This window comes from Polistes dominula, unplaced genomic scaffold, assembly GCF_049000335.1.
Source record: "Polistes dominula isolate Pdom_NZ unplaced genomic scaffold, Pdom_raw_medaka contig_73, whole genome shotgun sequence".
NCBI classification, from domain to species: domain Eukaryota; kingdom Metazoa; phylum Arthropoda; class Insecta; order Hymenoptera; family Vespidae; genus Polistes; species Polistes dominula.
In genome coordinates this window covers 3,763,081-3,790,556 of record NW_028300951.1, presented here as the reverse complement: position 1 = coordinate 3,790,556, position 27,476 = coordinate 3,763,081, and the positions used below count along the sequence as shown (strand labels likewise).

The 27,476-nt window shown below is 35.6% G+C and overlaps 1 protein-coding gene across 2 annotated transcripts in view; it reads left to right on the top strand.

Moving 5' to 3' along the window:
• Positions 1–27,476, top strand: part of LOC107063900 (kin of IRRE-like protein 1) — a 304,919-nt gene that overhangs the window by 250,301 nt on the left and 27,142 nt on the right. For both annotated transcript variants that reach the window (XM_015316052.2, XM_015316051.2), the window contains exons 5-9: positions 1,586–1,676; positions 1,771–1,883; positions 3,993–4,159; positions 10,492–10,636; positions 14,591–14,721. In XM_015316052.2, the coding sequence (XP_015171538.1) occupies positions 1,586–1,676; positions 1,771–1,883; positions 3,993–4,159; positions 10,492–10,636; positions 14,591–14,721 (647 nt within the window). The remainder of the gene's footprint in view (positions 1–1,585; positions 1,677–1,770; positions 1,884–3,992; positions 4,160–10,491; positions 10,637–14,590; positions 14,722–27,476) is intronic.

Sequence of the window (27,476 nt, the reverse complement as noted above, 5' to 3'; positions counted from 1 at the left end):
TCTTATTATTAGTATGAATTCGTATGAATGTTAAATAATAGTTAGGTACTTACAACAAAATTATTCTCTTGAAGAAAAACAGATAAAATTGATAAGACAAAACTTATAGGAAACAAATAAAAAAATCCAGTATATGCTTTGTAATGTAACTGTTTTGGATGATGTAAAAAATTATGTAGTACGTGAAAAGAAAATTAATAGGATCGAATTAGCGTCGAAACATCGTTCCCCAAAGTATCGTAGATTCACAAAGGAATAAGAGGAAAGTAAAAGAAAGTGGTCGAGAGAAGGAAGATTGGAAAGAACGAGACGGTTAAAACGCAATCAGGATGGGCGAGTATCGTGAATAACAATGATACCAAGCTAATCTAAGAGGCGTTACGCTATATGTACGGCGCACTTTCTACGAAGATCAGCTTGCAATTTTAAGTGTTATTGCAAGCATCCATTTCCTATATCTTGAACCTGATTAAATTGCGATTCCAGCAGCCAAGAAAGCTACATGAATAATAATGAAAGCAACAACATCGAGAGATATCCACCACTGAGACATCCCTTTTTTTAAACACGAATAGAAAAAATTTAAAGCAAATCATTTGCGTTTTATTCTTTCGTACAATTTTCCTTGATTATTTTATTTATATATATTAAAATTGTGTTTCATCAACGTCCGTATTTTCGAACGAAAACATACTTACCATCAATTTACTGTAATTAATATATATAAATAAATGTGAATAAATGAGTAGACATAGATATGTCAGTACGTCGGTTTTTAATTAATCTTTCAATGAATGTACAATATTATCGGGCGCTTCGTGATACGAGAGTTTACAACTTTCACCTATCAAGTACAATATTTTTTGCTTGCAGTATCACGCGCTGCCCTGCTGTGTTCTAGAATATCGGCTAATTTAAAAGTTGCCACGAACTCATCGGCCGTTTAGTTACTTCGACGATAGCTCCTGTTCGGTGTATACGTTATCTCTATTCCATTCTCTGTTTTCCTAGTTTCTGCTCTCGTACTCTCTTATTTTACCTTTTTTTTTACTCCCAAAACAACTTTTCTAAAAAAGAAATTACATTTTTTCCTTTCTCGTGTCATTAAACTATTTGTTGTTTATCGTTTCTTCGGTTTTCAACATTACTAAGGTATTAAAACTATTTAAATCCTTCTTTCTCATTATAATATTGAAAAACATGTACTTTTAGCAGATTGAAAAGTATTAAACAGTCATTATGAACATTCAATCTTCTAATTTCAAATCCTTGTTAATTTCCGTCAAATTTTGTTTGAAATCAAAACAAAGTTTATAATAATGCCTCATTTAGGAGAGAAAGAGAGAGAAAGAGCTTAAAAATTGTGAAGGAAATGCGAAATTATATTGAAATGTATGTCTGATAAATTGGCATTTGTTTAACTTATTGATTATAAAAGTCACGACCGAAATAAAAATCTTCTTTTTACTAATATTTATTTATTCAACTATTTAATTATGCTCGATTCAACGCTGATTAATTTATAATTTTTTTAAAGTGTCCATTAAATAAAATATGAAATGAATATTTTTGATGATAATTGCAGGTAAACCAGAACCTATGGTTAGATGGCGTATCAATGGAATTATTAAGGACGAAGAATACGAGAACAACGCCGGAGACGTCATCGAGAATAGGTAATTATTTAAATGAAAATATTGATTTGTAACTAAATCAAAATACAAAATTTATCTGAATAATGTACAGATAGACAATTCGTTTTTATTTCAGGCTTACGTTACAGCCGATTACTCGATCGGAGCTTGGCGCTAATTTTACTTGTGAAGCGCACAACACGGATTTAGTAGAATCTAAGTTTACTACAATCACATTGGACCTAAATCGTAAGTAAAATTGATGTCTTTCTAAAAAATTCAACCTATAAAGAACAATCTAATAAAAAATAAATAAGAACATGTTCAATAAAGGAATTAAATGATATACGGTTTTTCCTAAAATAAGCCTTATAAAATAAGACGAATATATACATAAAAGAAAATACAATAGAAGAAGAAGAAATAAAATAAGAAAAAAGTGAAAAAAGAATGAAAAAAAAGGTAGGAATTCTTATCGACCAACTAACAAATCAGAGGCCTATCTCTTGTCCCGCATTAAACGATAAAATCTACGAGACAGGAAAAGTGGGCCAACATCCTTTACTTCTTCGTCGCTGAGAATCGTCTTTAAGGGAAGATAAAGGAAGATAACACGAGAAATGTATTAAATTCACCCTCGAGACCCACCCAACGATTCATTCGTCTCTTTCGAAGGAGAGTTGCGAGCCTTGGAAACAGCGGTGCTTTCTCCTTGGGACTTTTTAGAATCCTTCCTTTAGTTTTAACAGAGAAAAAGGGAAAGAAATATAGAAAGAAAAAAAAAGGATAAAAAGAAACCGATTTTTTCTTAATAAGACAAAAACAGTTTCTAAGAATCATTTCCATTCTGTAGTTTCCCTTCTTGTTATAAACAAAAGAGAAAAAAAAAAGAAATATGCAATCCTACTTAATTATTTTCTAGGTACGATATCATGCTGATCCTTAATACTCATACTTTCTTTTACGCGTTTCTTCATAACCTTTTTACTTATTGTTGGAAGAAGCGTGTTTGTTGCGAATAAGAAACAAGTATACCAGGAACGTGTTATTTTATTCTCAAAACAAAATTTACTGGAAGAGGTATTGTGCAAGCATTTTTTCTCCCCAATCTCTCTCTTTCTCTCTCTCTCTGTCAATTAATAATGCTTTTCTTGTTTTTCTCAGTAAAAGAGCTGAATAAACGACACACCCGAATGATTCACATTAAATCATGGGCGTTGTGAAAGTTACGATATTTTTCGAAACAGATCCGGTGAAATTGAAGACCCGTTATCGATAGTAGGAGAGAGCGAGAAAGAAAGGGAGTAGATCCCATCATAGTGGTGGATCCGAAAAAAAAATGAAAGAAAAAAAAACGAAATCAGAACGAAAGCGAGAAAGAGAGAAAAAAAGGGCAAAGAGAAAAGAGGTATAGAGATTGATCGACGCCTCCCCTTTGATTTTCGCGACCTCGACCAAGTGGCCATGTATCCACCGCGTATTCATTTCATGCCATTGGACGAACAAAAAGCGAGAGAGGAAATTTAAAAAAGAGCAAAGAGCAGAGAGAGGAAGAAAGAACGACAGAGACTAAAATATCGAGCACAAGCGAGACAGACCGATCGTGAAAACGAAATTTGCAAAATTGTAGATAGCAATATCTCTATCTCTCTCTCTCTTTCTTGCTCTCCATCTCTCACTTTTATGTTTTTTTTTTTAATTCAAAAATGTTCAATCAACGTTTGAAAAATTGAATTTAAAATCATTATAATCAGGCAACATTGACTAATAAAAATAATAATAAATTATTCTTAACGTACGATTCTATTTATATAATGGTACTGTCAAAATCATTCAACGACAACACAACAAATGAACACTTCGCAGGTAGCTTTTCAAGTGGTCATCTCTGAAATAACACCATCCTGCTAGGTAGTAGTATATGCAAGGACGAAAGTACCATCGATGCAACTCAAACGGATGAAAATGACAAACGATCGACTGTCGAGCGGAGTTCAATGTTTCGCAACGAGTTTTCGCATTCATATCGAACTCACGTAGAATGCGCTCGTTTATTCACCTTAATTATCGCGTCTGATTAGCATCGATCACAGATGCAATTGCCGAGCACCGCTTGGAAGAAAAATAAATAAATAAATAAAGGAAAAAGTGAAAAAAGTAAAAAATGATAGGCAGATCGAGTTAAAATAAATGGCGGTGGACAATATTAATTAAAAATTTTTTGGTAATGACAAACAAAATATTTCCTTGTAAAATAATCTAATGGAAATGGAAAACGTTGATATGAATTTGAACGTATAAAATTGACAATAATTATCCTTTAATAATGCATATGATCCTTTTTAAAAATATTTTCAGTGAAACCTTTGACTGTGGCCATACGAAGACCCAAAACAAATGAAGACGGAAACAACTCTTTGCTAGCAGGAAAACGCTATGAGGTTGAATGCGTGACCACTGGTTCAAGGCCACCAGCAGTAATTACATGGTACAAAGGCCGAAGAAGACAATTGAAGCATACCACGGTAAGAATGAAAAGTAGAAATAATATAAACCGAGATTAGAAATTTCGACTTATTGGAGAAAAATAGAGAAAGAAGATGGACAGAGACAAAACGGAATACTTTTTTACGTTTTTTCGGGCAAGACGTCGCATCGTATATCTTTTGTCTGCGATTGCAAAAGTAACTTTTTGCACGTTTTCCTTCTTCCTATTTCAATCTCCATTTTTCTCTTTATTATCATTATCGATTTCTTTCTTTTCAACACAGAACAAAACTACCCTGTCGCATAACTAATTACTTGCAGAATTAAATAACATCGCATATAACGATAACAGTTTATTAAACAATTTAAAAGAATTGGTTAAATATCGGTTTTCGATACGTCGACGCAGTAGGTAGCTAAACGCTATCCTTCACACAATTTTTCAATTTATATTCGAATATTAATACGTATTTCCAGAAGTATATCGAAAGATTGGCGTATATTTACAATCTAAAGAACAAAAAAAAAAAATCCGTTGTTTATTTTTTTTTGAGTCAAGAAACAATTAAAATTGGCGAGAGGGTAAAGAAAAGAAGGTGATTTCCGAAGGATGGATGGAATAACAACCTTGCATCCATATTCATCGCGTGAAAGGTGGATCGTTAGTACATCTCTTCTTCGCGTTTTAAATAGAAAAAGAAATGAAAAACAAAGAGAGAAAGAGTGCAGAAGTGAAAGAAAAAGAAAAATAAATCGAAAGGATAAAAAAAGAGTATCGAGAAGCGACACCTCTATAAGTACCTACCATCTGCCATGAAGTATCTTCGGTTACGGCGCGATCCACATTACGAGACAGGTTGTCCAGTAACGAGGCCATCGATCCTTAACGAGGACCTCCCATGACCGAGGTTACGCCTTTAGGTGCCGAAGAGATCTCTAGATATAGTGGCAAGATCGTGGCTGCTTCGATTTTCCAGTGGCACTCCTAAGAATTACGAAGGAAAGGACTTGCCGAGAGAAAGAGAAAGGAGAAAGGGTGGAGGGAAAAGGGAGGAGGGAAAAGGAGGGAGGTACCACTCGGCACTAAGAGTAAAAGGTACCGAGAGAAGGATGAGTAGAAAGGTCGAAGCGCCCGAGGAAACCGATAACTACAACCCCCCGATCACGGATCTTTCCCCTGGGAGAAATCTTCCAAGAGAAACAGAGTCAAAAGGGATGAGAGAAAGAGAGAGAGAGAGAGAGAGAGAGAGAGAGAAACGCAGTTAGAGAGAGATGAACGCAAAGCGTAGGGTGAACATGTGCGCGCGCACACCTTCCTGCACTCTTGAACTAGACAGTCAGATAAAGAGAAATAGATAGAGAAAGAGAAAGAGAGAGAGGGAGAGAGACAAAGGTAGGACTTGTGAGAGAGATAGCACTCTTTTTGAACCGATTCGATTCTCCAGCTTCGAGTCGCATTCGATTGTGAAAGGGAATCGAAAGGAACGGCTAGCTTTGAGCTTTCGCGGTGCAACGATTGAATTAAGCGGGCCGCACCTGTCGGATCCAGATGTTTTCATTGGTAGTATGCTAATTGCCAATTAAGCTATGCCGTTTCAACCAATCTCATTCTCTTTACACACGCTCACTTTCTGTGCATCCTTAACGAGACTAAACGGGATTTTATACGAACATTTAACAATAACTATAAACGTATGAAAAAGGTTTCTTTTAATTTGTTTAATTTAAAAACATGTCATTTCGTATGATAAAACGTATTTATAAGTTGTCACAGGAAAATAGGAAAAATTAATTTACTTTAATTATAAATTAATACTTTTTATTATTTTCATTTATTAAGCTTAATTTCAATTTTGAAAATTTTAAAGATTATAATTGAATTTTTTTCATCGCATAAAAAAAATAACAATCAAAAAAGTTTTACCTTTATCATTCGTTCGTTAATCCATCGAAAAATAATTCACAATTAATAATAAATTTAAAATGAAATAAAATTAAAGTATTCGTCCAACTTGCCTATCCTTTTAAAATGTCCGGCAGGATAATGCTAGGGCGAACGTGGCCGCAAAATCGAGCTTTTATCCTGTGGGAATATCCAATGTTACCTCATAATATATGTATCGCAAAGAGCACATTAGCGTTGACTTCCCAAAGGGCTAGCTTGGTAATAGCGGTGAAAGGAAAGCCCACAAATCTTTCCTACGTGTCTGTCAAATGTTTTAAAGAATATTCTATAGCGTTTAAAAAATTGTAAGTACTCATAAACGTATAAAAAATAAAATGTAATTGTAATTCAATTGTATTTACAATTAGAAAATGAAAAAACGAAATTGTCGTAAAATATATTCATTGTTACGTGATTATAAGTTTTACTTAATCACGTTCATTAGAAATTCACAATCGTCGTTGACCCTGATCTAATTGTAAGTATTCCACGCTTGTATCGTTCTAGTTAGATTCTAACGATCCCAAGGGGTTGGCACATTTATCGATAATCCAAAATTACAAACGCAACTTCCGAACACCGTTGAGCATATATGTCGAAACTGTCCTCGTTGTTAGCGTTCGTATCGTACTGACGAACGACCCTAATTAATTTCGTGTAGTTCATTAACAATTTTCACGATTGAACGAGTAACGTCGACCAAAGTATCGACCAATCCTACAATATCGAGAAACATTTATGTCATTTACTGTGAACTCGACCGTCCACCATGTATTTTTTATATAATGAAACTAGAAACTAGTTAGTAATAATTGCAAACGATCGATCTTCGCTTAAAGTTATCAACAACGTTATTTCCAATGGCAATTAAATGGACTAATGAAAATTAAAATGAAAAATGTTAACAACCTACTAGAAACGAGGACAAGGGAAAAGAGCTCGATGTTCGATATGTAAAATGCAAATAGCGAGATAAGCGATCGGCGCGAGACATTAACGAACTCTTAACCACTTAGAAGGAGTATAAACTTAAGGACTCAGCGAGAACGTCGTCGTCGAAGAAGAAGAACACAGACGGCTTGGAACGTTACCGAGTCAGCGTTTAATTCGGCCCGTTAATTTCAAAGTACGAACAATTAACGAAGAATCTCGGGCGTTTCGTTCGTGACAGGCAGCACGAGCGACTGATAAGGGCCTCCGTGTATTTTCAACCACAGTCTCGTTTTTAGGAATGACGTCGAAGGTGCCGACGTGCCTATTTAAAATTCTCCTTGGCGTTTCTCCTAAGTACCAGATAATAAAATATAAGCCCAGAGTAGGATCTCCGAGCACGGCAAGAGAAGGGAGGGTCTCTAAAGAGTGGCTGAAGGGTTCGAAGAGAAAGGGTGCGGTCGACTCGACCGTTGTAGAATTGGTCGCGTCTCGGGGAAGAAGGCCTTGGATAGGAGGCGAGGAGAGATATTAACATAAGCAGATCCTGTAACCGACGGATCACGTATACCACTTCTACCGTATTACCATCCTGATTATCCTATAGCCATCCACCTCTGCATCTTCCGTCCTTCCCCCTTCGCTCCTTGTTCTACAATTCTCCCTCACCTGCGGGAGGACACGCACGAAGTTCACGGAGAATGGAGACGCGCGCACAAGACAGAGTCACTAAGAGGGAGTTAGGTGGAGAGAGTGAGAGAGAGAGAGAGAGAGAAAGGAGAATTTCGAAGAGCGAAGCGAGCTAAATCCGAGGATATAGTAGACAAAGCCGTATTCCTGACTTGAGATAACGAGGATACCATATAGCTTTCGTAGAAAATATGATTTTCGGAAATCCACGGAAACGCGTGCCTCCCTTCTAAGCCATCCTTTAATAATCAACGTTGCTTTATGTAGTCGAGACACTTGCTTCCGTTCCTCTCGTCAACAGTACAATACGACAAAAGAAGAAGAAGAAGAAGAAGAAAGCAAGCTGAACAATAATAGCAATGATTCAATATCTATGTTATATTATTTTTTGTCATTAGATAGGTCGACGAAAACAATTTGATTTCTTTCGTAGAAAAGGATAAAAGATAGGGAGCTAGTACAATTTTCGTGCAGATGTTGCACATAACGGTTGCTTACGAGCTGACTCTCGACCTTAATATAACCAAAATTAACCATAGTGGACGCGGCCGTATATTTTTGTTTTTTCATTCGTGGCAACCTTCTTTTACCATCTTGTGCCATTGAATTAGTTTTTTTTTCTTCTTCTCTTTTTTTCTTACATCCTTATCCTTTCGTTATCTACTCTTACGTCTACAAGTTGTTACGGCTTTCGAAATGCGTTCCGGATGACTCCCGAAATTGTTATTTTTCTTAAATTACGTTCGCTTCGTCGTTGAGGTAATGCCAGAGAGTAGTTCGAGCGGCAAGTACAGAAAGTGGAGATCGAGAAAAAGAAAGAAAGTAGAAGCGGGAGAAAAAGAAAGAAAGAGAAAAAAACGAGTAAAAAGATGCTTTTGTAAAACGAAACCCTCGTAAAACTCGAGTAGGTTAATGCGAAGTGGAGGGTGATACAAGGAAAGAAGGGAAACCAAGTGCAGTAGGAACGAGGCAACGGGTTGAGCGCAATCGGACTTTGAATACGAAATTAAAAATGTCGAGTACAGGCAAAACCGTCGAGTTAAGGACGAAGATCTCGACTTTCGGCGTCACTTTTAACTCCTGACCCGTCTATCTTTCTATCTTTTTATTTCTGTTTTCTTCTTTACTCTTCTTGATTACAGAAACATAGTAAAAAACTAATAGCGGTTCGCTGATATCTCGAGTATATTACGAACGGTTAAAAAATTTTCAAAATTACAAACGAACAGAGTTTTTTAGTATTTCTAATTAAACATTAGTTCCGGTAACCTTGTCATAAAGGAGTCTTCAGTAGATTTACCAACTCGACTTTTCTATGATTCACTTTACAAATAGTCGTTTGTATTTTAATGAAAATTCTCCTTACTATTAAAGTCACATCAAATTCGCGATGAACTTTGTAAGAAAGTATATTTACTGGGAAAGAAAGAAAGTATCTCAAAGAATTTCTGATATTGTCTTGAACTGACTCAAGAAATGCCTTTCATCTTCTCTCTTTGACAAAATCATTCATTGATCGTCGAACGATTCTCTGCAATTTCATAGATATTCGATAGAGACTTCTGACTTCTAGTTGCAGCTGTTAATAGTGAGCTTTAGCTTCTGTACTAGGTAAGAAACACTCTTGGAAGAGAACAGAGTCCGACATCCTGAGCGAATTCCTTAACAAGATATTCCAGTTGGTAACTGGGACTTCTGCTTGAGCGAAAACGCACACACATCTTCCGTTAACGCGTATCGTGTACTCAGCCTGTCGCCTGCTACTCCTTGGTTTCTCTTGTAGCACCTCCGTTCTCCTTACTTCTCTTTACTCTCTCACTCTCTCACTTTCTCTTTCTCTCCTCGTCCCTTACATTCAACAACGAGACCAGCGTGTTCAAATTTGGTGTACACATTTGCACGACGACAAACGTTCCACGAATAGATAGATATCAAGAGATAGAGACTAAATTTATTGAATCTCTTCGTGCACGGATCTATATATCGACTATTTACATGCTTGTTACGAATTGTACAATTAATTTTGTTTGTTCTCACCTAACAATAAGATCTGTTTAACTATTTCCTTAAATATACTTACTCTAAGGAATTCATTTTTCGATTTATTTATTTCTTTTATAATATATATATATGTATCTTATCGATAATACAAGTTACATAATACAATTACATTAATCAGTAGCTAAATGTGTGTATGTAAAAACATTGATAAATGAGTGTTAAGTTAAAGGTAATAGAGGGAAATAGGGCGAATGCAATTTTCTAGTAAAATGAGTCCATCGAAGTAGAAAAAAATTTTAATGGAAACTCCAAATCCTTACATAAGGTTCATATTCTGTTTAATGGTGCGTTAGCCGCATAAGAGGTTTTATGTATCGTAACGTGAAAAAGCATTTTATGTCTGATAAGCTTTTGTGCTATAAGAAAATACAGTGTAAAAACAGCAGGCACTTTTTAAGATTATTTAACAGTTTCTACATATAAAAAAGTAATATCGCTTACAATTATCTCTGATTACAAGAGATCTCATATAAAAGTTGCTCATAATCGAATGGCTAAATCCAATTTAAACGTAATAAATTCATTATTGAAGAAAATGGTCAATTATAAAAATTGTTCTAACGTTTAGATCATCAAAAATTGTTCCTTCAAGTTTAGAAAATTTAAAAACAATGTTTAATTGCATCAATTTATAAAATTGTTTTGTTTAAACAAATTTAAAACTTGATATCTATGATATTAAATCAAACATATTAGTGACCGCATAATAGTCAATTTCTTTTACTGTATTTTTATGTTTTATAGGAAGAAAGGTCCGAAAATTGTACTGTTAGCATGGTGGAATTTGAACCTGGTGTCGAAGATCACGGAAAATCAATAACCTGCAGGGCAGAAAATCCAAATGTGACCGGTCTCTTTCTTGAAAAGTCATGGAAGATCGACGTTGTGTGTAAGTATATGATGTTGAAATAAAAGTTAAGATCAAAAATAGAAAACAGAAACATAAAGTAAATTTGTCTGTTTAATTTTATACAACAAATACGACGTCAATTGCAATACATAAACAGATAATGTTAATTACGAAGTTCATTATGCATTCAATTTAAAGGAATATTTGATTACTCGTCTGGAAATGATATCAATTTCGATATGGAATACTATTCGAAATTTTCAATTTAGATCATATGAAAGTAGACGAAACATCGTAAAAATGCAATTTTCGGTATCGTTTATCTTTCGACGACACGTTTTACCTTGAAAGATATTATTGGTTCACGCGGACGTCGTAAAGGAGAAAAAAAATCTAAGAGAGAAACGAATGAGAAAAACAAAGAGATAGGAAAGAGAGAAAATAAAAAAAGGAAACGAATAGAAACGGGTATCAGCCGTTTTCTCATCGGCAATCTCATCCTCATTCTCAACGCGTCACCGAACCGACCGATTTTACGAGCCTCTTTATTTCATGCGTCGGCGTAGTGCGAGCGCGCGTGCGACGGCGCTACTTTTATTGCACCAATAAAAGGATCTGCGCGAGATTTCTCGCGAGTTACAGCAGAAATTTAAGTGAAGAGAACCAACAGCAGTAGCAGCAGCACCCTTCTTCTACTTTTCCAGTCTTATATCGCGTTTCCTTAACGCGAGAACCTACTCTATTCCCTAGCGATCTCTCGGTGAAACGTCGTAAAAAGAAACGAGAAAGAAAAGGGAGGTGAAAGCAAAAAAGAACAAGAATGGAGAGAAGATCTTTCACAAGGGTGACTCGTAAAGTGAAAGGAACCTGTCTATGAATTCGGACGTTCTGATTGATCTACGAGCGACAACTCCATTTCTTCCGGTTTCGATTCCTCCTTTTCCTCCTCCTCGTCCTCCTTCAACCTCTCCCCTTCGTCTTATACTCATGCTACTTCGTAATCCTCGCCGAAGATCCCTTTATGACGTTTCGATTCCAGCTTGATTTTAGAGGCTTGTTACGTAGGAATGGCAATCGGTAACCGATTCGATCGCAAGTTCTCTCGACAGAACCGCCTGACGACTTACTTTTACGAGTTTTACGATTATAACTTTAAATCGATCGCTCGTACCTTAGATACCGAATAAATCGACACGTTTATTTCAAATTTTTCCTTCAATTTTGTTTCTTTCGCCTGATTAATTTCGCTATATCTACTCTATTTCACGATTGTGAACGAATCTGACACGGGAACAAAAATATGAAAAAAAAGAAAAAAAAAACAGGCTTTTACTCCCAAACCAAACCTCCCGTCCTCCTTTTTTCACTTTCATCTTTGAACGAGGTAGAGTCTCATACCCGGATATCCGCTTATTTCAAATCGAAAATGTTGACGAACCTATAGATGAATACATCCTACAATAAAGAAAGGGAGACTGTGGATGAGTACTAGTACAGTCTGTCGCCGCGTTCTCTTTGATCTACCGGCGACAACTTCATTTTTTTCTATCCCGTTTTGGAAGCTCAACTATATGCATATTTCCTCCTCTACCTCCTCTATTCTAGCTCCTCTTTCTCTCCCCCTTCATGAGGCCTCTCTAGCGTAATCTTTCGCTTTGGATTCCATGTCGATCTCTCGATCACTTATTAAACACGAATGACAGCTCATTGGTCTATCGTACCGTTCGAATTGGCAAAGGCTTGGCGACAGAAAAACAGAGAGACAGAGAGAGAGAGAAAACGAACATCGGGTCCTTTTTTATTTTTTTTTTTCCTATTTTTTACGAGAACCTTTTTATTTATCATAGCAACGCGCTATATATTTACCTAGTGTGTACATATATACATAGGTCCGTTCGCGATGCATACATACGTACCGGGTGGCAGCCGTCCCACGTATATCCTCGTTGGACGCACGTCGATCCCGCCCCTACTTCTACATAGAGGCCAAATTTATCACGCGACTACGTTCATCCGACCTCGTAAACTTTACGTTCCGACTTGTCGAGAGTTATGGCGAGCCTAGCGATGAATATTGAAATGAAGACAGACGTCGGAGAGGTGCAAGGATATGAAAAGAATAATGGCCGTATTCTCCTTCGTGTCAACGATGTCGACAAAAATTTCTATCGATCTTCGAATATTCCAATACCTCCTACCCATATTTCCTCTCTATCGAATATAATTGTTAAATTAATATTTTATCTTGGAAAATGTATTTATAGCTCGATTTTTCTTTTCTACTTTTTCTTTTTCTTTTTCTTTTTCTTTTTATTTTTTTTAATTTTCCTTTTGTGTTCTCGTTGCGCTCGGTTATACTCTACTTGCATTTTTTTGTCAGTTATACCAACGAAAGGAGAAAAGAAAGAGAACAAAAGACATTGAGGCTCGTGATCTGCCAACGAAAAAAAAGATATCTACAGAAAGAGGAGAAGAAAAAAATGACGTTACGTCACGTTTTCAATTACGTTCGCTTTCCTAAAGCATCCTTCAAATTATACTCGCACGAGAGGTCATCATTCGGCTTTTCTTCACCGATGTCGTTATACCTGTTGTAGCCGTGGTCTTCTTTTTTCTCGTTGTCGTCGTAGTCGTAGTTGCTCAATGCGCAAAGAACGTAACGAAAGAATGTATTGTGAGTCTGAGCAAAAATCTTGATGGAAGAAGGAAAAGTTTAAAACTAGTAACGTAGCTAGAAAATTTACCAAAAAAAAAAACAGAGAAAGAGAGAGAGAGAGAGAAGGTTCAGTGTGTTCGTCAAGCGTCATAGAACGGAGAAGAAGAAAGGAAAGAAAAAGAAGAAAAAAGAGGGAAAGATGGAAAAGATAGCTGAGGTGATCAAGCTAATTAATACTATCTAAATGGAGTAAATGTACCTGTAGAAAAGATAAGCAATGATGTAGAAAGAAAGAAAAGAAAAGAAAAAAAGAAATTCATCGAGATACATGATAAGAACTTAGAAAAGGGACCAGAAAAAGTAATTGTAAAACAGACACTGAATAAGACACAATATCATTAAAGTAATGAACGACTCCAAATAGGAGATAGGAAGAGTAAGTAAAGGAAAGAATGGAGAGTCTATTTTTCTTCGAGTATTCGTAAGAAAGTTTCGAATAAATGACCGGACTCGACAAAAAAAAAAAAAAAGAACAAATCTTCCTATCATTTTCAGATTATTCTTTACTTAATCATCTTAAATGTACTATAGATAAAATAGTAAATTGTAATGCTTGGATATTAATCTGGATAAACAATTAATACATTATTCAAATGAAAAGATAATATTATCTTACAATGCATTAAATCCATTTTATCTCGTTATTTTTTCCTTCTAACTATTAATATAATAATAAAATAAGAGAATAAGAATACTATACTATTTCGCAGAAAATAAATGGAACATTGTGAGAATGAAAAAAAACGAGGATATTTCTTATCGAAAGAAAAAATAGACAAGTCGCACCCGTTCTGCAGGACGAAGAGGACGGACGTGCCCCTTAAGCTGATATCAGGTTGATGAAATTCTACGAGGGCGGAGTCCGCCCAGACGATAAAACGTATCTAAGCCCTTTCATCCTATTCCCTCGCTATGAGGAAAAATAGTAGAAGACGAGCTGGAGGAACACTCCATTTCCTACGTGTCCCATAACAGAAGTTCGAGAGTGTTGCCTGTCATGGCTAGTCATACGACTGCTACTAATTTTCTTCCAACCATATCCTCTATCTCTTTCGCTTTCATTCTTCCAAATGAACAACCATTTATCCTGTTTTATTCATTTCTTGAGTATACAAATATATAATATATATTATATAATAATATATACATAGTATTTCTTTTTACGAAAAATTTTACAACGAAGCTATTTTTTCTTGTGATACAAACAATCAAAATATTTTATTAACTAACTAGATTTTGATGAAAAATGATTAAATATATTTTTATTATTTTCACAGATCCACCAATTGTCTCATTAAATCTCGGATCAACCCTTAGTCCGGAGGACATCAAGGAAGGTGACGACGTCTACTTCGAGTGTCATATTAGAGCCAATCCACCTTGGTCAAAGTTAACATGGATACACGACGTAAGAGAGACATTTATGACAAATTATTTCACTTTCTCATTATTATATTCATTTATAATTACAGAATTTGCAACGTTTTTTATTTGGAATATTTACAATTTTACAATTAAATTCATCTCCTTTTATTCGATAAAACAATTTTGAATGATTATATAGGTATCAATACTATTTTTATTAAATGTTACTCACATATATTACAATCGTATTGCATTGCTGTTACGGAAATATGAGAAAAAGATGAATACGACATAACAAATATGAAGCAACATGTCCGGAATATTGGAAACATAGATAAATTTCAGTTTCCCTTCTTTAAAAAACAATCGTTTCCATTAATCTCGTCAAGTTTTACAAGAAACATAAAATACGAACGATCCAAATCGGATAATCTTCTGACAACGAATCGGTCTAATTTATCTTCAAAAAAACATTTATTATAGGGTTTCATTGATCCATGTACACGTCTCACAAAATAAAATATCGCATTCTTTGCGTCGCGTCGCGAGCCAGATTTTAACGTCCAATCGATAAAGATAAGTATACACTTTCCTCAATCTATTTCTCATCCAAATCTACGAACCTTTCGAAACTTAATTCCTAGTTATTTATTTTTACGTGAAACAAGTATAAATTCTTGTGCAATAATAAATTGTAAATATATTATAAAAATATTTTTTTTATGAATATACACAAGAAATGAGACTTTTCTATTCCAAAATATATTTATTAATAACATAGATTAGCACGTGAATCTTATAAAAAGTCAATTGATGAGCTGGATTCTATAAAAAAAAAAAAAATTAAATATAATAAATATTAAAGTATTTGAATATCTAATAACGATGCATTTAATGATCTACATCAAATTATTTAAAATATTAAATTTATACCACCTTAATTCTTCTTTATTATAATTGATTAACTCTTCTGATAATCGTAGCTAATTTTAAATGACTTAATCTCTTAAGTACTTCAATGCAATTCCTTTGTCACTTTAGGAAAAAAAAAGAGAATGAGACTCTTCTGGGATTTGTAAGAAGAATCTTATTTTAAAGTTTTATCTTTATTTATAATTATTATACAAATCGTAGAATATTCTCACTAATAATTAGCAGCAAACGTATTTAATAAGATCGCATTCTTATAACATCGCTGTTAATAATCAGAGGAAATTTCTCATAAAACGTAAAAAATAAATGCAATTCTTAGTTACCAAGAACAATATAAGAGAATTATTGATAATAAAATAGAGAATTACAATAAAATAAATGTTCTTTTCCTCTTTCTTTCTTTCTCGGATCTTTTTTAAATTTTTATTTCTTCTGCTATAGTATACTGAAACAAGGTACGTAACGCTAAACGTTAATTTCGATCATAGTATTGCATCGTAAGACATAAGTTTTATGTTGAGATTCGATTTCCTGAGATTCTTGATATTTAAATGTATGTACCATAAAATTTCATGACTGTACTGTTTGATAACTTTCTCTAGTACTTCAGATATTACATCTATGCTAGTGCACGAGTGTGTGTATGTATTTACAAGAATAAACGTAAATCGCGAAACTGCAAATTTCGTATCCTTAGAACCCTTACGAGATCTTCGTGAGAGAAGTGAAGGAATATATAAATAAAGATATATCTTTATATACGAAAATGAGATGATTCAAGTAACTACAAATAACAGACATTAGCATAAAGTAAACGTACCGTCGAGAAGTTCGATGCGCCAGTCGAATTACGCGAATAACGAAAGAAAAACTCTTAACCGTTTTTCTCCCCGAGAATGAAAGAGAAAGAAAGAAAGAAAGAAAGAGTGAGACAGTTACTTAACTTAAACCCTTTAAAATGATAACGATAAATCGAGAGCAGCATAATCGTCTCGATTCTCATGGTTACGAGGTCCGTTTGGAAGGTCTCGTTTTAACTCGGAGTGCATTATCGTTCCTCTACTTCTTCGTAGCGCTGGAAGTCGTGTACTACCTTACTTTCTTCCTTCCTTCCTTCCTTCCTTCCTTCTATTCTTCTCTTTTCTCTTTTCCTCCTTTCCATACGCTACGCGACGCTTTCGTTGGATATGCGTCGTAGCTTGCGAAGGATGCAGAAAACGGGCTAACGGTGAGCGGGTAGCAGCTGCTACTGCGTAAGAGATTTCCGTCGAAATTGCATCTTAAAAATATGATCCGACTTCATTCTGTAGGAGCACCCGGCTGCCATAATCCCGTTGCTTTTCTTCCTCTTCCTCTTTTTATCCCTCATTCTCTCTCTCTCTCTCTCTTTCTCTCTCATTTTTTCTCTATCTATCTATATATCTCTATCTCTTGCTCTTATCATCTATATTGCATTCGAGCCACCCCCTCCGGATGTGAATCTCTTGCTTTTCCTTCCCTCTCTGTCTCTCACTTCGTCATCGGACGCCTAGTTCTCTACCACGAAGGATTTTACCTCAAACTTCTTCGAGCTCGATTTATGCTTAAACCGTAAAACCAGTTCGTAAAATTGATGCGAGTAAACCAATGCGATCAACGTGAAAGGAAACGGTCCACGAATCAAACACATCGTATCTACTCGAAACGAATTTCCTCCTTCGTCTTCCGGTTTTTGACTCCTTCTTTTAACCTTTTTCTTATATCCGATATACGAGAGATCATCACTCTAGAATAATCACAACGAAAGCTGATGCTTTTCAGTTGAAGAAAAAAAAACAGATAAATAAGCAAATTTAAAAAATTTTTTAACCAATAATAGTATTTTTGAAACGTTAATTTTGAAACCATCGTTATTCGTACAAAAAGATATGTATTATTTGAAAAATGATATGTTCTTCATAACGCATCGGTTTTATTGGAAAACGATATCAGCCCCGTCTATAGACTATCAAATTTACACCAGTTTAGAATAATGAGTATATACGCAACATTGACCCTTTGTCACGCGAATATAATTACTTTAACGTTAAAAAGCGTGGACCAATAAGGGAGAGAAAGCAAGCTTCCCTCTGTATTTGTATTCCAGCAATGTATACATAACGCGCGGTATAAAAAAGACAAATTGCAGTTGATTCCGATTGAAAGTATGATACCTACGAGAGTTAGTACATACAAATACGAAAATGAATTTTACCTACGGTAGAGAAAATTGATTCGTTATCAAATTATTACTATACCAATGGCAATTTCGCGAATACCCTCGGTAACTAACAATTCTCCAAAATTAATTTAGGACCTATAATGTTACGAAGCTAGCTATAATTTTCACTTCGATCAATATACAAACAAGCAATAGAGAGGAAAAGAGAATGAGAACGAGAGAAAAAGAGATCGGGTGAACAACAGCCAACCAAATATTTCCATTACTTTGATGATAAAAGCAATACGATTGATCATCCTCGATCCTTCTCATTATTATATCCAATCGCTATTCAAATAAATACCATGTTTTGTTTAAAGGGACATTAGAAAAGACATTTTTTTTCATTCATTTTTCACATTCATTTTTTTTTATCCGATAATGAAGGACAATCGAAAAATACACGATATTCGAACTTTTTATAAATTTTTCTCTTTCTACATGAGTTGATGATTAAATTATTCTTTAAAATTATCTATTTTATAGATATGATATATGCATAAGAAATAACATTCTTTTTAAACATCAATAATCAACTCAAGATAAATTCTCACAAATGCGTAGGAAGAGAACACTCCCTTAAACTTTTCTCTTTCAACCGTACGATCGTTTTATCCATTTTCTCGGTCCAACGAATTTTCCATTACTTTTTCCAAGTATAACGAGTTAAATGACGTCATCCTAAGGAACGTTTCTCTCTTTAACGGTGGGTATATTTCGAAGCCCGACACGAATCATTATAAAAACGTCGTCGACTATTCCTAGCGATAATAGCCCTTTGAAGCTTCGATCGTAAAGGACGGGAGGAGGAGGGGTAAAAGAGAACGAGGACGAACGGTCGAATAGACAAGGAAGGACGTGGGGAAGGGAAAGTTTTGGATGAAAGAAGAAGAAAAAAAGTAGAAAAAAAGGAAAGGGAAGAAAGAGAAAGAGTGATAGAAGAAACGAAGTTGTGAAATAAAATGGTATCTAGAAGAAGAACGGAGTTGGTTCGGAAAAAGAGATGCGGAAAAATAGCTATGGAAGGACAAAAAGAAAGATACGTTCGTTGGGTGCTATAATGGAGTGCAGTGATTAAGCTGGCCCTAGTCAGGGCATCGATGAGGACAATAGAAAAGTCTCGTAGCCGGGTGAAGCATCGACGAGCCAATCGGAGAAGCAGTTCAAAGGAAGGGCGCGTTAGCTGAAAGGATTCTCTTTACTCTTCATCTTTCTTTCGCAAAGTAGATTGAACGGCAAGACTTTACTGGCAAGCCGGAAGGATTCTATTAATGTCGTCGTCGTTGTCGTCGTTGTCGTCGCGTGTCCAAACGCGAGGGCAAACGAGGGATCTCATTCATTTTTTCTCTACTTCTACTTCTACTTCTTTCTTTTTTTTTTTTTTTTTTTACTTTCGACCATTTTATCTTTCTCGCCTGACGAGTTAGTTCCTCTAACACTTCTCCCTCCGCCCTCTCTCGACGGTCACCATCCACTTCGCCGTGCTTGTCATGCAATCGTGCGACGAATTTATTTCGAGAAATTATACGAACACACCTTTCAGTCTTTCGCCCGTAATCCGAAACGTAGAACGAATGACCTCTCAAGGGAATTATAAAGGACGAAATATTTTTCTATAACGGCGCTTCTCAAAGTCTCGTCGTCGTCGTCGTCGTCGTCGTCGTCGTCGTTGTCCTTGTACTCGTACTCATCCTCGCGAGAAAGTTTATCGTAGTTTTTCTCACTGAAAAATAAATCCCAAGCACGTCATAGCGTGGAAAAAACTTTTTTTTCAAGAGTTAACTCCTTTTCTCCACCTCATTCAACCCTAACCCACCTCAACCCAACCCACTACGCTGTCTCCGTTCCACTCTCTCTGACGCCCCCGCAGTAACTGTTGCTCCGTAAATTAGCTGCTAAATAATAAGCACAATTTGTAACAATGCGACTCAAGTATCTTTGGCAAAAGGAAGATAATCTTTTAAAACGACCGATCGAAATCTCTTTCATTCAGGTTCGTCATCATCTTACACTCGGATTACCTCCTTACCAAAGCTGATCTCTTCATCGTGATTCTTTCAACGGAAGCTTGTTCTAATTTATTTTCTTTTCTAAGAACGGAAGAAGAAAAGAGAAAAGAAAGAAAAATTCATTGTTAAAAGAATCATGAAGCCAGTGTTGCGCTCCTTCGTTTTCACGATATTACAGTCAATACGTTTTCTCTCGTATAGATATTTCTGATGTTTCTTCGTATAAAGGAAGTATCGTTTGCTATTTCCTCTCATTGTTTTCCATTCTTACCTTACCAGACGTTTTGTGTTACATTTAAAGGTTTTCACACGGACTACGAGTTTACGATCGTTTTGTCAGTTCACAACTCTTTTAACAAATATTATTTATCTTAAAGGAAACAGAAATAAAAAAAGAAAAATTTGTTATGATACTACAATAGAATTTCATACGAGTCTTATATACTCTTTCTAACTCTATTATCTTGTATCTCATTTTTGTTTTATTTTTCAATAATATAAACATGTTCAAAATAAAATTTACGAATAGTATATACTCATATGAACCATACCATGAATCCGTACTATAGTCTTAGCAAATCTCCATATACGATTCTCTCCATTTGTTTTTTCGAACTCGACGAAGCTTATTGGTTTTGTAAATCGATTGGTTGATACAGGCCGCGTACCAATGGTAATGGGTTTCGTACAATGAATCGGCCGAGTGCATTTCCTTCTCACGCGAAATTCAATCCGACAAGTTTGGCTCTTAATGCGAAATGGAGTTTAAGACGCGAGCTTGGAATAGAAGGGGTGAGTAGTATAGCGCCGCCGGATTCGACAGGCCGTACATCAATCAATTTCACTCCCGACTCGATCAGGCCGCCATCCTGGAATTCCGGATACGGTTAAGGCGGCTTCCTCGAGGCAAGTCACGAATAACGCTTCGTTTTCCTCAGATTCCGATCTCGAATTTTCGTTAAAAGATTAGACGATTTTACTTGAACGAAAATATTGATTTGCCTTTTATGGTCACTATTCATATTCAAACAATTTTTATGATTTTCGTTTCAATCATAAAATCTTACTTTTATAATGTGTGTATCGTAGGTTGATCGATCATGTAATTGTAAAATCTTAGAAACATTAAACAAAATGATACGCGTAACTGTCTATTAAAAAATGAATTTTATTATTAAACGAATTTAAAAGGACACACTTAATGTTAAATGATTTGCATTTGATATAATGAAGACTTATTTTACTTTAATATGAATCCTTGAAGGATCTTTTTTCTCTCTTTCTCGAAGAAAACCGTCAGAAACGATAAATTTTGCGTTAGTAGCCGAGTGGTGAAGCACGTTTGCGACACGTCCGGTGTAAAGTGAGAAAACGAGAGAGCAGCGAAAAAAGGCAGAAACAAAAGAAAGTGAACGTTGAGAAGAAGAGGAAAAGAGCCAGGAGAAAGAGAAAGAGAAAGAGAAAGAGAAAGAGAAAGAGAAAGAGAAAAGGAAAAAGAGAGATTGAGAAAGAGAGTTAAAAGAGAACAGGTCGGAGAACATAGCGAACTAGAGAACAACCTACTCGAGCAGCATGCTATCTACCTCGGCTCTTTAAAGCTAGGCGCTTTCGAGTTCTTCTCTTGTGAGTCTCGAGTACGCCACGATGCCCGTCACATTCACATACGCGTGAATGTATGCAGTGGCATATATGCGCTCGCGCGAATACATACCACCAGTATACACATATGGACGTTTTATGCCATCTACAGTCACACGCTCGACACGATTCGTTTAACAGCACAGCATATGTGGCTTGCGAACCTCCGAGATACGAGTTTCATGAGAAGAAGAATAGCGAAAAGTATGAGATTACGAATGTAGAGCGTTCAAAATGAATGCGCAAGGAAGAGAGAGAAAGTGAGAGAGAGAGAGAGAGAGAGAGAGAGAGTTAGAAGAAAAACAAGATAAAAAGATGGAGAAGAAGGAGACATGAGATTTTAAATTAGATAAATTCTATCACGTGTTACGCTAAATCATTACGCATTTTCATAATTTAATTATTTTTACAAACGTGACACGATCTTGATAAAAAAAACATCGTCGATGTTAACTAACAATTATTTTTTATCCATTTAAACGAAACAAAACGGTACTCAAATAGAAAGTTTTTAGTAAATATACAATTTGAAGTTTGAAGAGAAAATTTGTTATCTTTTATTCAATAACGACGAGATTACATTATCTTTTCTAGTTAAATTCGTAAATGTACTGAATATAGATATTCATAACGTCATACATTTGTATCGTTTCCGCACGATATGCTCTTAATCAGTGTGATACAGTTTTACATTCAATATCTGTTAAATTTTAAAACGTCACACGCGCGCGCGGGTGTTTTGTGCTTAACAATTTTGTTCTCGTTTTGTTTTGTTTTTAATTTCATTGTATTTTTTTTCTTCCTTAAATCGATTCGTTGAAAGAAAATTGGTATTTCGCATAGTCGATGTAATAAGAACAGAGCATCGTCTTTCTGGGTCATCAAAGATTATCGAGCGAGAAATGAAGTAGGCTAGTCAAGAGCCACCGGACTATGGTGGAAGTCAATGACCGTTTTTCGTGGGAGAAGGAGCGGAATAAAAAGATTTCTGGTACCTTTGAAGAAAGTAAAATCGCTGAAAGAAGGAAGAAATAAAGAAAAGAGAAAGGAAAGAAGGAAGGAAGGAAAGGAGGAAGGAAGGAAGGAAGGAAGGAAGGAAGGAAGGAAGGAAAAAAAGAAACCGTAGCCGCGACTTGTTGGCAATTTTTCAAGGAATCACTGTGCCGTCTGACCAGATTGAACGCCCTCGGCTCTTTTCTTTCCTTCTCTTTACCTTTCTTCCCCATTTCTACCACCGTCCCTTTTTTCCTCTCATCTGGCTACCGGAAAGGACCAACCCAGAAGAAGGTCCTTCGACCATGTCGAATTCTCAAGAAAGAATGTTAGCATCCGAGCGTGTTCTTGACTTGAAGGCATCTCTCGTGGTGCCAATGCCAGTAGGAGATCTTCCATGATCGAAAATAGAAAGAAAGAAAGAACAAAATTCGGTGGATCTACGGAACTGGACTAAAGATCGCCTCAGTGCGTCTAAAGACGAAATTGACTGGGCAAGGTATTCGTACGTTTTAACCTCATCGAAACGAGAACGTGCCGAATTTGAAAGATTCCATAATATTGGTCGATCGACTTCATCGATGCAATTTCCTTTATATGATTATATCAAGTAATGATCAAAAATATCTCGCCATTATAAACAAATCCTTTTTCTTTCTGAATGTGAATAACGAAACATTGTTCTTTATCTTATTTTTTAGAATTCAAGATAAAATATCTTACGAAATGATTTTCAATTCGTTAGCAGATTAAAAAGTAATATAACCTTTTTGGAAACGACTAACCTGGACGAAGAGAATGGTTAACATCTAGTTTATACCATGGTAATGTTCGAGACAATGCAGGGACTATCGTAGAATGGTCGCTCTATACAGCCCGTGTATCGTGTATAATTCCACCCTTATTCCAAATCCAGAATATTTTCAAAATGGTTAGGGAACTGTGGTAATCGGGCTCGGTTCCAAGCTCCTTTCTTTTCCCAAGGCTTTGCGTCACACATACCAGATCGTTCTACTTGTTCGCAATTGCCTCGTCAACTTCAAAAGCAAACATTTACGAGCGCCTTGCGTTTCATACGCAAACGAATTCGATTCGAGACGTGACCCGCATACATCGTTCGAAACTTCTTTCGGAGTCCTTTTACATTTACCATCTACGACGTTTTTTTATCCAGATGAAAAGCTAAAGAAGGAGAGAAAGAGAAAACAATCGACTAGGTACGAAGTCATCACGGATAAAGGACGATACGAGAATATGAGAGGAGACGAGAAGAGTAGTGAAGAGACGAGTGAAGAGGAGAAGAGTAAAGGGGAGTAGGGAGGAGAGATAAACAAAGTTAGCCAACGATTTTGATCGCTTTACTCGAGTGATACGATTAGAAGCCGCTCGGCGATAGATCCAACGAGAGGATAATAGAGAGAGAGAGAGGGAGTGAAGGGCGTTGCCGTGTATCCGCACTTCGTGAATGGATACGACCGAGAAGTTAGTGGATCCCCATTTACGACGCAAACCTCATGAAACCTAATTATAGAAGATGAAGCTCTCGTCGTTCCTCTATCCCTGAAACCGAACGATCAAAGGGATTCGTCTTGCTTTCGGCAAAATTGAATAAGGAAATTAAATTAATAACATTAAGTTAGTCTCTCTCTCACATTTCAATCTTAAACAACTAACAATTAGCACTACGATCACGAAACATTCCTGAATCGCTTTTCGTTAACTTTATATGCAAACGAGTGGAAGTAAAATTCGGTTCGTTGGAATGTAACTACGTCCAAAGGGCAGAACGAAAGTCACAAAAAGAAATGATAAAATAAGAAACGGATCAAATGGAAGAAGAAAAAGGGAAGAGAAGGGAAATGAAGGAAGAATCGAGTGAATAGGGAAGAGAGAAATTTTGAACGTTGGATGTGTATAGTAGGTTTTTCGGAGAATGACTTACTTAGTCGCAAGAAAAGATAAACGAAAGTTGAGAGCTAACTACACAAAGCTCGCTACTGCTACTTTTCCTTCTACTTTGTCGTAACGACAAAGAAAAACTTAGACAGGGATAGGGAAAACTGAGAGAAAAAGAGAGAGAGAGAGACTTGGAAGGGAGGAGATCTTAGGAGTCTGACTAACTGGATAGAAAAGGGCCAGCTGGAACGAAAGAAAACTTCAAACTTTTGCCTCTCATGATGAAGAAGAAGAAGAAGAAGGTAGAAAGTGCGAAGGAACCGTTAAGTTCCCTTCTCTGACGAAAACTCAGGATTCTTCAACGTGGAAAAATGGTTAGCCGTTCCTAAATGCTGGATACTCTTCTTTTGTACGACAACATTGTTCCAGTTAGAAGAAGGCGAGCAACGAAAATCGATGCTACTATGGCGTGTAGATAAAAGTCTAGCGGGAAAGAGAATCAAAAAGAACGATATCACCATCGTCGATATTGGCTTATAGTTCCTAATAACGAAAAAGAAGGAAGGGAAAAAGGAAAGAAGAAAAAAGAATGGAAAACAACAACGACTCCGGATGCTCTTTCGGTCACAAAAAAATATAATAAATAAGAGTAAGTACACGGCCGCGTTAAATTTTGCCATCTTTCCTAACGAGGTATAATGCTTAGCGGTTCCTTACTTCCTAGTTTCATCCCTTTTGCTCCCAGGTTCGGAGTAAATCGAAGATAAACCCCAGGATTTAACCAAGGCTTAACCTATGCTAAGCGTGCTAACTCTCCTTACCTAGCTGGACCACATGAAACTACGCTTGCATAGATTACAATGTACTTTAATTGAGTTAGCATGTTAATGGCTGAAAACATCTATCCGGTTACTTTCATCATCGTCAAATATATATATATATAGTATGCATAGCTTCTTTTATCTCTCATCTTATTTATATTAGTATTTTTTCTCCCTTAAATTATCGCGATAAATAATTCCACACCCCTTAAACATAGCAACATCATTTTCATTATCGATTTTGGTCAGACCGTACCTTCCGTACTCCTAGTCCAGACAAATAATGACTCGTACTATGGGGCTTTATAGTCAGATCAAATAATTAATATAAGTTAATCGAGGAGCGACCGTTAACAAATCGTTTCTTATACATCAGTCTACACCCCTACTATTATTTCACTGCACGAATCAAGCTTCCGTTTCTTCTCCCCTTCTCTCGCGATCATTTAATCACGCGCAAGTAATTAAGTACTTTCCCATTAAGAAATTCTCTAAGCAGAAATTCGAGGAGGAATATCTAACATATATACACAGTACGAATTAAAAAATAAAATTATATAACAATCGAATGAATTGTCTCTATTTTTTTTTCCTCACAATTTCTCAACAAAATGAAGAAATAAAAAAGACGAAGACAAAGAAGAAAAACGAACGAGATAAAATAAGAAAAAAAGGAAAAATAATCGAAAGGAAGTAGTGGGAAGAGAAAAAAAATTCGGAGAACTCTCTGCAGTTTCTCTCAACATTCAAATAGCCTCGTTTCAAATCGATTTCGAATTATCTTCGGAGACCGGATTCCAATGGGACAGAAGAAAAGAGGGTATGCTGGTGTAATGGAGGATACGACTGTAAGGTAAAGAGATATAAGGAAGAAAAAAAAAAAGAAATGGGGGAAGAGGACTCGATGAAAAACAAAACAACAAAAGCTAACCTCTTACCGGAGCGTACTGAGAAAACGACTTACAACGAAAGACAAAGAAGGAACTTCCGAATAACGATCTACATCCTATCCCATACGTATATCTAACTAACAATGTTCAATATGTCTGTACTTATAACTCGAGGATATTTATTGTGTTTATTGTGCAGCGTTAGTTAACGAAACAACCTTGACTATATTTTTAGCAGTATTATCTATTATTTTTCGTAATTCTAGCATCGCGAGAATGATTTACGATAATTGCACGAAATAAGGATCACCTCACCGATGACCATGGACTGATTTTTATCTGTAGATTTAAAGAGATATTCAGAATGTTGACCTTGCGAACATTATCGAATCGGGTTAGATGACATAATCTATTCTGAATGATTATTTGATTGATACCTTTCATTATTCCGTTTAAAAATATGTTCACATTTTTGATGGCAAATTAACAAGTACGAGAAGATAGACATTGACATAATCGCAATAAGCCATAATGAAATCTTCATTTGCCATTTCTCCGTTTAGCTTAATTAAACACCATGCAGTGTTTAATAACATATATGAGGCAGTACGAATCGACTTCACATATGTATTTGACCGATACGATCTAGTTATTCAAACACAGGTTACTCTTCATGTATTTTCGACGAAGTCAATATTGACACTAAGTTTGAAATATCTATTCTGTTAATGTTTGAAAGAAGCAATGCAAAACACGATAATACAAAACTATCCTATCTAACAGGAAAAAACTGAGAATATATGAACAAACGATGTATATCGTCTATATGTTATTTCAATGTGTAATATTTCCATCAAATTCCCTACATTCATTCGATTTGATGTTTAAAGCGAATAGTGTATAGATAACGGTTAATGAAATCCGTGTTTCTACCCATGACCTCAATTCTTTTTGTCTAGATCTAACAAAGCAAATCAACTATTTTGAATATTGGTTATTCACGGTCCTTCAAAATTGAGAGCTCGTTATTTACGCCGTTAATTTATCCTTCAATCAATTTTAAAGACGGAATATCTATAATTGCGTAACCAACAAAAATACTTTAATTAATGTAAATAAAAAATATCGAAAGAAATGATTTGCCAGCATTGTTTACCATATTTCATCTAATACGCTTCATTCACTCTCGAATTTAAATTAATAAAAACAATAGTTATTTATTTTGGAATATTCTGAAAAAAAATAGTATAAAGATAATACAATAGACGATTTATTAAAATATATCGTGAGTATTTAAATACTATGATACATTTTTGAAACAACGTGAATATTGTTTGTCTGAAATATTCTTACTACAATTGTGGTTGTGAGTATTAACA